The sequence below is a fragment of the Ostrea edulis genome, chromosome 8 (assembly GCF_947568905.1).
Source record: "Ostrea edulis chromosome 8, xbOstEdul1.1, whole genome shotgun sequence".
In the NCBI taxonomy this organism is placed as follows: domain Eukaryota; kingdom Metazoa; phylum Mollusca; class Bivalvia; order Ostreida; family Ostreidae; genus Ostrea; species Ostrea edulis.
Window position 1 is genome coordinate 30,456,297 of NC_079171.1, and position 12,808 is coordinate 30,469,104.

Consider the following 12,808-nt stretch of genomic DNA (forward strand, 5'->3'; position numbering starts at 1 on the left):
GACTTAGTATGTACCACTTAAAAAAAACATATAAGGACCATTAAACGATCCACCACCACCGAAGAACTAGCAACTGGAAGTGTATTTTACTTCCGGTTCCTCCGTTTCCTTTGTTGATATCCGGATGATGGACGGCAATCACGCCCCTTTATTGAAACTTTATCTTTATCAGAAAGACGCCACAGCAAGTCAACCCATTCTAAAAAAAAAAAAACAAAAACAAAAAACCACAGGAGTCAGGACATTCAAATGAGTAAAACACAGTTACAATGAACACGCTTATAATGAATTCAAACTTACAGTAAAACACAGTTACAGTGAACACGCTTATAATGAATTCAAACTTACAGTAAAACACAGTTACAATGAACACGCTTATAATGAATTCAAACTTACAGTAAAACACAGTTACAGTTAGTCCGAAATATCTGACGTTTTCCTGGCTTTTTATGATTTTGATATTTACCATGCTAGGTAAATATCAAAATCATAAAGAAGCCAGAAAAACGTCAGATATTTCGGACTAAGTTACAGTGAACACGCATATAAAGAATTCACACTTACAGTAAAACACAGTTACAGTGAACACATTGATAATGAATTCACACTTACAGTATAAACACAGTTACAGTGAACATGCTTATAATCAATTCACATTTACAGTAAAACACAGTTATAACCGCCGTGGTGGCTTACATGTTAGAGCATTCGCCCCGCATACGGAAGGCCGGGGTTCATATCCCGGCCGCGACAGATCTAAGTCGCTATAAGAGGTAGTGACAGTTCCATCGCCAAATGCTCGGCATGCGGTGTGAATGTCACGGGTCCTCGAAGATGACCTTAAAAACGGATGTCCCGTGTCACAGTAGGTGTGGCACGCTAAAAGCCCTCACTGCTCAATGGCCGTAAGCGCCTAACAAAGGCCTAAATTTGAAGCCCTTCACCGGTCTTAGTGACGTCTCCATATGTGTGAAAAATTCTCGAGAGAGACGTTAAACAATATACAATCAATTAATAATACACAGTTATAGTGAACACGCTTATAATGAATTCACACTTACAGTAAAACACAGTTACAGTGAAAACGCATATAATGAATTCACACTTACAGCGAAGTGTGTTTCATTCCCTGAAAATTTGAAACACACATTACGAACTTACTGTGTTTGGACGAAGAAGTGAAGATAACAAACTGTGATTAATCTCACCAATACTATCAAAAATACATATATATATCATTGAGAGAAGGACAACACGTACCCCCGGATGTACCAAGGGTGGAATCAGGTATTAAGGAGGAGAAAACATCCCCCGTTGACCGGCTTAAAGACCCAATTTAAGTTAACACCCCCAAATTGTAAGCTACATGTCAATCAAACATTCAACAATATATCTCAGGTGGAGTGACATCTGCAGACACTGTGGTCTGGAGTTACCCCAGAGAGGTGTTTTGATAACAATAACAGTCAGTACCTACAGACATTCTTTAGATCTTGAGGAAGCCCAGTATACCTGAGTTGTTTTGATAGCATTGCTCTGTCCACAACTGCTATTTTCTTGCAATTCAATTGTTCTTAAAAAGACCCCTGAACAGAATAAATTACACAATCAGAATTCAAACAATAATTAGCACAATGATTTTTAAAACTTGTAACTTATTGAAATGATTTATGTCATCAATTTATGATATCTCTATATTATTCATAACAGAAATTAGTCATTGAGTCAATGACTGAGAGAGAGAGAGAGAGAGAGAGAGAGAGAGAGAGAGAGAGAGAGGGGTCGATTTACAATGTGTGTCAGCTACATGTACCCTTAGGAATACAACCATTATTCAAACACTATGACCACAGAAACTCTGCAGAGGTCCCTGAGACAGGTCCTGTGTATATCAAAACTATATAAAAAAGCATGGACAGGTAGATTTCTACCATGTTCTGCCTCTGTGTATTTCTTTGAGTGCCATGTGATATAGCAATTAACACCTTGGTAGACCCTGGCCACTCCAGGTAAATAACATCTGTTTAGATTAGGCTCCGCCTACATTTTCACTGACCGTACGGTCATGAGATGGGTCTTTAACCTGTCATGAGTCATATATCTTGATCAGATAAACGAAGCAATCGGTAGTCTCAATATGTAAAGAACGGGATTATAAGATTGACCACTGCTGATTGACCACTGCTCATTGTCTTCACGTTTTATTGCTCAACAAATATGGAACATTGGCGATGGAGATGCTGAATTTATCTTGTTTATCATAAAGGTGTGTTGTTCGTTTGCAATTAACATCTATGTTCTATAAAATATCCAAATATGAAGCAGAAGTGGAAAACTCTGTGGTGTTTTTTATTTCGAGTTCACTGGGATCTATATTCAGATCAGTTTTAAAGTTTTGATTGATTGATTGTATGTTGTTTTATGTTCCTCTCGAGAATATTTCTCTCATATTGAGACGTCACCACTGCCGGTGAAGGGTTGCAAAATTTGGGCTTATGCTCGGCGCTTATGGCCATTGAGCTGGGAGGGATCTTTATCGTGCCACACCTGCTGTGACACGGGACCTCGGTTTTTGCGGTCTCATCCGGAGAACCGCCCCATTTAGTCGATTCTTACGACAAGCAAGGGGTACTGAGGACCTATTCTAACCCGGATCCCCACGGGATGGGATATATCGAATCGACATGAATGAAAAAGAGCCTGGTTCATGAAAAAAAAACCCACGTCGTCAGTATGTCTAAATGTTGAGTTGACTGCCACAGCAAGATATTTATCTTCTCATGGGAATTTCTGCAGGCTACTGATAAACAAGTTTATGTTAGAAGGATTTCAAAAATCTCGTTTACAGTGAGCATTTTGCAAATTATATGGTCGTTAAAGCAATACAACCTATCATTGGGTCAAATGCTGACTGACGTGTTTCATATCGATTGTTAGACCGTTCTTGGCACGCTGATATTGACTACGGATTACTCCGTTTACCTGATCAAGATATAGGGCTCATGGCGGGTGTGACCGGTCGACACGGAGCCTTACTCCTCCTAAACACCTGATCCCACTTTTTGTATATCCAAGGGTTCGTGTTTGCCCAACTCTTATTTTTTTTATTCCTTATAAGAGTTATGAGATTGATCACTATTCGTTATCTTCACCCCATAAGAATACAAAAAAAAACAAAAAACCCAACAACAAGTAAGCTAATAATGAAGCACAATGTGTGTCCATAGGCATTCCAACAGACTGTTGGATTAATTAATTGTATATTGTTTAACGTCCCTATCGAGAATATTTCACTCATATGGAGACATCACCACTGCCAGTGAAGGGCTGCAAAATGTAGGCCTATGCTTGGCGCTTACGGCCTTTGGGCAGGGAGGGCTCTTTATCGTGCCAAACCTGCTGCGATATGGGGCCTCGGTTTTTGCGGTCTCATTCGAAGGACAGCCCCATTTAGTCGCCTCTTACGACTTGTAAGCAAGGGGTACTGAGGACCTATTCTAACCTGGATCCCCACGGGATGACTGTTGGGAGATCTGGTCACCAAGAACTACATGAATCTAAGTAGAAACAGGAGGTCCGATACAAGAGTGTGATAAAAATGAGGGAAATAGAATTTTTAAAATTTTTAATCGGATGATATTTTCCAGGTTTGAGTTAGGTTTTGTAAATGGAAAATAGATAAACTCATTGTTGGTGGGTTTGCTTTGCGTCATTGTTGACATTCATTTAGTGGATGTACAGTATGTAACAATTACACGTGATATCGTACCACGCCTTCCGTCACGCCTGAATTGGTAGCTCCGAAGGTTAACATGTTGACTGCTGTAGATCGCGGGTTCGAGCCCAGCAGAGGTTTTAAATCTATTTCAGATTGCTTTCTACTAAAACTGCATTTTTTGATTAAATAAAGTAAATTTGAAAGTTTTCAATTTCAAAATATTGTTGTACATATTCTCCACTTTTCATTCATATCAAATTCCTCTTTCTTTTGAAACGTCTAAGATTGGACGCGGCGCCGAAATCGAGACTCAAACTAAGACCTACTGTGGGGAAGAAAGCGTCCCAGCCACTTCATTATTTCGAACAGTCTGTGCAAAAAGTACATTGATTTCAACAATGCACTTAGTTGCAAGATAAAGGGAGATGACTAAGTAACAATGACTCAGGATCGCCGAATTCCCGGGGAGTTCCGAAGAATGTCATCATCGGAAATCTCCATAGCTTCAAAATATTATGTAGTGCGTGTTTGAAGAAATAAATATTGTTTAAGACGTATGATTACCCTGAACATAAACTGAAGGTGGGAGAAGGATTAAGATTTTCAATAAACTGCAGATAATCAGCCCTCGCCATTCTTTTAATGTCTGGAAGTGGACAGGTAGTGAGGAGGCGCATGCGATAACCTCGTCAATAACCGTCTACTAGCCTTATCTAAAACAAACATATTATACGACATTAATAATATGTATTTTTACAACGACAAAAATTTTCCTCTTCAAAATATTTTTCATCGTGGCATTTCGATTATTTTAAAGGAGGGTTCGTCGGGCAGAATAAGAAGGCCCACGTGATCTGTTAAACTGGCTTTGGTGATAAGGCATAATCTCCTCAAAGATAACTGGAAATTCATAATTTAAACAGTTCTACAATATTTTCCTTTGTGTTTCATATCCATTAATTACTTCGTTTTTTAATTCTTTGAAAATCGAATTCAAACCAAAGGAAAATTTAATGTGGTATTCATAAGACTTCACTGAAGAGCCGGGTATTTGTGTTTTTTCCCCCTGAAAACTATACGTTTATTTCGTGAAAAACACTTCCATCATGGATTACATGCTAACAGTTTCACTTGTATTGTCTGTGATGGTATCCGTTAGCGGACATGGGCGATTGCTGGATCCGCCCTCCCGTTCTAGTCTGTGGAGATTCGGACTGAGTCCCGTCACCAATTACAACGACAACCAACTCTCGTGCGGGGGATTTGCAGTAAGTGGAAGAAGGTGTTGCATGTCTCATGTTAATTTCCTTAAAGGTGTTACATGAAATATCAATAAAATTAAGTTATTCAAATATTTGATAAAACCAATTAGAACTTATGTGTTGATTCAAAGATTTTTGAAAATAAGTTTTGTGTTGAAAAAAATTAGCCAAAATAATTCGAGTTTAAATCAAGCAGTTAACGATTTCTATGAATTTTAGCGTTAAAATGGAGGGTATCCCCGAAGTACAGAAAAACTGCTTTCGTGAAACAAAATAAATTTATCATGAATATGTTCTTCAAGTTTTCCTTAAAAATTGCAGCTTTGAAATTTTGTTTCACGGGGGCATTTTTTTGTTGTTGTAAAATTCACAAAATCGAAATGGCTTCACTGATATTATTTCTACTTCACCTGTACGTGGATTTTCTATAGTAATGTATGGTCTGCTGCGTGGTTCAGTGGGTAAGGTCGTCGATTTTAATATGTAAAGATGTGTTCTTTTTTTTTTTTTAAACAACCGGATTCGAATCCCTCACGAACACATTTTTTTTTTCGTATTACTTTTCCATCTAGATTTCTTTTTTGTTAATTGAAACATTCTTCTAGCTTTTATAAATGTTTCAGGTCAAATAACTGTTTATTACAATGTGCCGAGTTTGAAATAAGATTCCAACCAGGACTCTGTTTTGTTTGTGAATGGATTCGCTGTAAACACTCCGAATACAGCATGCAATACCTGTGTTTTTAATAGTAAAGGTTGCTAAGAAAATTGTTTTTCTGAGTGAAAGATGTTGACAAAGGTATATAATATGAACTTTGCAAAGCTTTAAGACCAAACAAGGTAAATAACCGTTAACTAGTTTAAGAGGAAAAGATGATATATATTCCAGTAGCGTGTTGCTATGGTGAATTAATGTTTTCCTGTGCATGTACCTATAATTTTGTTGAACTTTATTAATGCGTATTAAACTTTCCATAATTTGTTTGTGGTCAGAGTCATGTGCAGTAGCTAACTGCTGGTTGTAGAAAATAATACATAGATTATAAGGGGTTTTAGGCTTTAGTCGTATGGAATATTTAAAAATATTTGATACACTTGTAACATGTAACCGCATACATTGTTTCTGATTCTCAGGGGGAGGGGGGGGGACCACAATGTAATGTTCACGATCGATTTCAAAAATTATGTTTATGCTACATATACATGTATAATGTATTGACACATAAAATATATTAGGCTTGTCCTTAGTACTGGGGAATCCTACAGGTATTCAAATGGCAATACGCAATAAGAGAATAAATTCGGATGAAGGTCAGTTCTATATGTACGTCACGAGTGCTGGCACCGAGCTCCGATTAGGGAAAATCCCCGCTTCTGTGCAACACCTTTCATATCGAGTCTCACTTTGGAAATTAGACCTAACAACATCAATGTACATGTATCTCTCTCTCTCTCTCTCTCTCTCTCTCTCTCTCTCTCTCTCTCTCTCTCTCTCTCTCTATCCATCTATCTATCTATCTATCTTTCTATCATTTCTCTCTCTCTCAATCTCTCTATCTATCGTTTCCCATGAGGTCGTTAATTTTGCCTGGATATATCATAAAGGGACGGCTGTATTTTTTTTTCAAGCTTTAAGTAAGTACATACATGTACTAATATAACCAGAAATTATACATTACAGCTAAGTTCAGCCTTCTCTCTCAAACCATAAGAATCACGTAAATTTTCAAACCCGCCATAATTGCGAAAATTGATCAAGAAAAACATTGATATTTGAGGTATTCCATGTATAATGAAAGGATAATGAACAATTCTGAAGGATTTAGATCAACATAAAAACTTGATTGTTAAATAATGATGAAAGTGAAGCAGATGATATTCATATGACTGGTAAATGATTAGAAGCTGACCTTTTTGCACTTAAGGCTTTTTGGAAGAGTTGTCTGCCATTTGTAAAAATAAGAAAATTCTAATTTTCTAAAAATGTGTGTGGTCAATGATTAATTTTATTTCATATTTTCATAAAAAGAAAGTGTATGTAACTTTCTACCAAGAGATTAGTATGAATATATAATTTGTTTTTAAAATATTATAATAAAAGATGATTTTCTCATATACTCCAATGTTAAATTCTAGGTAAAATATATCAAGCAGTAAACAAAATTTTGAACATTCCTACCGCGGGTTATTTTTATTTGATGAACCCTTCAAAATGATACCATAATTGCAAAGATTCCATCATCCATTTATTAGATATGAAATGTGGTCATTATACATTGAATACCTTAAATACAATATTACAAAGTAGATATTTTTAAAGAAGAAAAATTGAATTTCAACTTATAAAGCGTCCAAAACCCTTTCATCGAATTTTTGTGAAAATTGCATTTTATGTAAAATGCATCCTCGGTTTGCGTTGAATTTCTATTTTCCATACAATGATATGATACGCCATGTCCGATCACTCCGGTGATTTGAAAGCTTAATCCATGTTCATCACGGGTAATTTCTATCTTGATCTTTTTTTTTCAATGGTGAATAATGAACTGCATTGTCTAGTGACGCCGGAAAATTAATTGAAGATAGCATTTTTTGTGTCTTTTTACTGGGAATGAATTTCATGATTTTTGATGGAACTTTTCGCTCATGATATTTAGTATCTTGACAGTTTTGACATTTTGGTTAATCTTTAATCTATATTCATGGCCGGGGCAATGGGTTTCCACAAAGTCAAGTAACCCGTTTTCCCATTTCTTCTGAATAATTTATTTCTGTAAGTTCTCTTTTCAAATTCAACATATTGTTGTTGATGGTTCACACATGTGTGTTGAGTACAATGACAAGCTCACGTGTCGTGTGTGCTGCGCTTGATCACGCTTAGTTCCAAAATAAAACGTTGGATTTAAGGTGCCTCACTACACCCTGAAATAGTTTCTCAAATCAGTACGAATTGATTTAATCATAAAAGATATGATGATAAACAAGAAGCCAAAAAGGCAAAAAATATACGGATAAAAACATGATTTTCGTAAAAAGTATTCCAACACATATTAATAAAAGACTCTTGCGGATTTGAACTCGAGATTTGCAGTACTACGATGATAGACGAACATTTCGATCGATACAAAAAAATTCACAATTACATAAATCGCCATCTTGTGACGTAACGTCATAAAGAGTATAGGCTTTAGTGCAGTGAGCTTCCTTAAAGGGAAAATACTGTATCACCGAGATTATGAATTTGTACAGATAAAAACGTGTCAAACCCACAGGTGCTTGTGGACAGGATCCCTCCCTTTTTCTCAAAATTCCTATAAAGACCCACCCACCTCTTTAACACTTCCGGTACATCCTCCCATATACTTTCTTTTCAAGATCCTTCATCTTTTGTGTGCGATTGTGGGGTGTCCCCCTGGCATTTTAGATGTTTATATTTCAATAAAATAAAGAAATCTACCAGTCGTTCAATATGACAAATCACCGATGCAAGTTGTTTTTTTTTCCTCCTAAATTTTGGAAATCAGACAATTTTTTGTCGTTGTGATAAACTGTGTAAAATAATACCGGTAATGTCTGTCAATTTCGACAAATTTATACATGTATTAGTACTCCGCCTGATCGATTCCCAAACACGGGAAATGATTTTCTAATTCTTATTGAATATGGTGGAAGTGTGCAAGCGTGCGGGAACAATGTCATTTAAAACGTCACAGGAGGGGAGGATGTAGTGCATTAAAATGATTTTATGTTAATTAAGGTGATTCCACACCTCTAAAATCATAGGTTCAATCTTATATTTGATTGTTGATTCTTCAAGTAATATATCTTAGTAACAATTACAAATGATAAATTATGTATGTTGCGGCATTAATAAAACAAATTATCAACATTAGCACACATACCTGTTATCAACATCAGAAAATTGCAATTTTCCTTAAACAGCATTATCAAAATTTCACAAAAACTGGCAATACAATGTAACGATACAATAGTATTCATAACAATTTTATGAGACTGTTTCATTACAAAAGATACAAAATGTTTGTGAAAAATAAAGGAAATACATGTATATCGTATAATGGATTGATAAATTATTTTAATGAAAACAAGTTTATTGCCCTTGGATTTAATATTTTGAAACATAGTATTGATTATTCATACATAACTTAGACTTTTGAAATATTTTTTATGGTAAACAATTTTTTTTTACAATAACTATTGAAAAAGACTCAAACAAAAGTTATGTTCCTGTCATGCATAAATCTTGTTTAATCATTGACTTTACAAAATCTTATGACAACACAGAAAAAACCAGAAATTTAACTCCCCTTCCTTTGCTCAAAGTGGTTCTCACTACCCTGTTATACATCTGATTGTCTTTTATCGCGTAATGTGTCCCACCAACAGCCTGCAGGTCGTCCACACTTTCACATCGCCATGCCATTTCTAATTTCAGCTTGCGACGTCACATGATCATGAATATTTCGAAACGGGGCGTTTATTGTCCGACTCGGATAATAAATAAATAGGACATAAGTTAAATTATATTTCAATCCTGTAGAGTTAAAATTGCCCAATTTGTATACAGTGTATAAAATTATATGTATCTTGAAAAAACACTTACATTAATAAGTTAATTCGGCATTTCTTCTCATGAAATATCTTATTCAAATATAAACATTTTAAAAATACCTATATAATATAGAAAACACAGTCATTCCACAAGGTGAAAAAAATAAAAGGGAGGATGTAACAGGGGGGCAAAAAAGTCCTGTCCACAAGCACCAGTAGCCTAACCAAGTATAAGAAAAATGGATCTCTTTTTGATACTTCAGAATCAACACTTGTATCACCATGGGAAATGTGGGGTCTGTGGTGATCCCTATCAAGGACCACGTGACAATGAAGCTGGCGGGAAATATGCTAGGGGAATCATCGCGCGCCGATATGTGGAAGGGCAGACCATTGATCTAGTGGTGGAGGTCACCGCTCTGCATCACGGCTATTTCGAGTTCAGAATATGTCCGAACAACAACGTGTCACGTCCAGTCACTCAGGACTGTTTAGATAAACATCTTCTGGTCCTATCGTCACATTCAACCAGGTAAGTAAAACACTTAGTGTATTAGTATATATGGAAATCATAGACTGGGAGTGAGTTTGGGTCCCCCCCCCCTTTTTTTTTGCATACCATCCTTTAAACCGCTCTTGCGCGGGAATATGATGGAACTTTAGAAAATTTATATTTTCCCCCTGCTTTTTATAGGTTCAGTGACGTCACTGCTACGGGGAGGTACACGTTTCAAGCTCAACTTCCGGTCGGTTTGACATGCTCCCAATGTGTGGTCCAGTGGAAATGGCATACAGGTGAGTGAATATTTTTTCTCTAACTTTTATTAAAGGACATAAGAAACCTACAAATTGTTGTAGAATTTCGTAAACTTATTTGCAAATGTTTTAATTTTGCTAAAATCTCATATATTTTCACCAAATATTCCCATGAAACCACTTTTATTTATTGCATTATTCACGAATTTTTACTTGAAAATTCAGTGGAAAAACTTTAGTCCCCTCCAATTGAAAGTTTTCATTAAGGTCGTTTTATTGATGCGTTTCATGTTCTTCGATCAAATTATTTTTTAAAACCATCCCACATAAACACAATCTTTTTATTATATTTATGTAGACACTTTTTATTTTTATTTCTTTGCATGTGTATGATTTGGCATTTCATTGACTGCCCAAAACACACATATATATATATATATATATAGAGAGAGAGAGAGAGAGAGAGAGAGAGAGAGAGAGAGAGATCCACTCTCCTTATAAAATATCTTAAACACTGAATGACACAGCGACTGTGTGAGATTGCATCAGTGTGTATAAGTAGCGCTTTAGGAGCATAACAAAACTTCCTTTAGTTAGGGAAGTCGTTGTGGCCGAGTGGACTTACGCACTGGTTTGACAATCTTGCTAGGCGGTGGGTGCCGTACGTCGCTGGTTCGACCCCGGGCTGGGGCGAAAATTTTCAGTACCTAGTTGTGATTATTTAGTGCTTTATACACACACACACACACACACACATATATATATACATGATATGAAATCTTATTTATTGAACAGTACACAAGTATACTATGGCATTTCATTGACTAATGACTACTCAATGCGCATACAAGCTATAATAATTTATTGATTGACAATGCGTATGTATGATATCGAAATTCATTGACTGTCCAAAACACTTGTGATATAACTTTTTACCGACTGCCCAATACACATGCATGATATGATATTTTTGACAACCCGATACATATATATGATATAATATTTTATTGACTGCTTAATGTCCATTTATAGTATACCACGTAGAGATACAATTTTACGAAATCAAACAGAAAATATTTTGCTTTTAAAAAAATCAACTGGAGAAACATTTTCCTTTGTAATCTTGTACATGGTCTTTCTATTTTTTTTTTCAATGTTTTAAGCCACACAATGTCTATTATATTTTTTGTCAATGTTTTAAGCCACAAAAATGTCTATTATATTTTTTTTCAATGTTTTAAGCCACATAATGTCTATTATATTTTTTTCAATGTTTCAAGCCACACAATATCTATTATATTTTCCCCCAATGTTTTAAGCCACACAATGTCTATTATATTTATTTTCAATGTTTTAAGCCACATAATGATCTTACTAAATACAAGCCTCTTTGCGTTAAGTAGTGGGGATTTGATTGATCATTTCTAAATACTAGCTTATTTGCGTTACATAGTGGGGATTTCATTGATCTTTTCTTCTTTTTTTCTAGGAAACAACTTCGGATATGCATCGGACGGTCATAGTTGTATTGGCTGTGGACCACAGGAAGAATTCTACGGCTGCGCAGACGTGGCCATCATATCGAGAACCACGCCTATTTCTTCGTCACATTCCGACACGCCCAGACCGGTTGTCATCACCCGTCCACCACCAATAGTCACCCGCCCACCACCAATTGTCACCCGCCCACCACCAATTGTCACCCGCCCGCCTATGAAAACCACGACCCTATCTAAAATATCGGCGGGGTTCCCAATCAACATATTCCCAGGCGTACCTACTAACGCTGCGTCCACAACTACCACGACAAAAACAGTGATGACGACATCAGATAGGCCAGCTTCCGGTTGTCGCGCTATCAATTTATGGGTGGGAAATCCGGTCCTAGATCAGTGGTGTATCTCAAACTGTGCCAGAGGAAACTGCCCGCCCTCCGCGTGCGCATGCTCCTAAGATGAATTTTTATTTTTTTCTGGTTCTAATTGTCACACATGTAATTCTTTCAGAGGATAAGGCACTCTGCTAAACTTTACAGGTGTTCAATTAGTTGTATATATTAACAAATTACATGGGGAAAAATACCTTTCTTTCAGACAATAATTAAAATGCTAATAAGACTGACGTCATGCTTAAGTAAAGCAGAAAAAAATGGAAATATCAAAAACTGTGTTAAAATGCACAACAAATAAATATTTTAAGAACATTTAGAATTTTCGTTTTGATATACGGTACATGTACCTTGTGTATATGCAAGTGCAAATAATATTTAGTAGTTATAGCGTGAAAAGGTGAAGATAACGAACAGCGATCTATCTCAGACTCCTGCAATCTCGATCAGGTAAACGGAGTGATCCACAGTTAAAATCAGTGTAATATTGGTTTAACGTCCCTTTCGAGAATTTTTCACTCGCATGGAGACGTCACCATTGCCAATGAAGGGCTGCAAAATATAGGCTTTACGGTCTTTGGGCATGGAGGGGGTCTTTGGGCATGGAGGGAT

The 12,808-nt window shown here is 36.3% G+C and overlaps 1 protein-coding gene across 1 annotated transcript; it reads left to right on the plus strand.

Moving 5' to 3' along the window:
• Positions 1 to 4,198: 4,198 nt before the first annotated feature.
• LOC125661528 (uncharacterized) lies at positions 4,199 to 12,511 on the plus strand. The gene is made up of 4 exons (XM_048893568.2): positions 4,199 to 4,986; positions 9,816 to 10,084; positions 10,247 to 10,347; positions 11,798 to 12,511. The coding sequence occupies exons 1-4, from the start codon at positions 4,825 to 4,827 to the stop codon at positions 12,259 to 12,261; spliced, it is 996 nt and encodes a 331-aa protein (XP_048749525.2). The 5' UTR covers positions 4,199 to 4,824; the 3' UTR covers positions 12,262 to 12,511.
• The last annotated feature ends 297 nt before the right edge of the window (positions 12,512 to 12,808 follow it).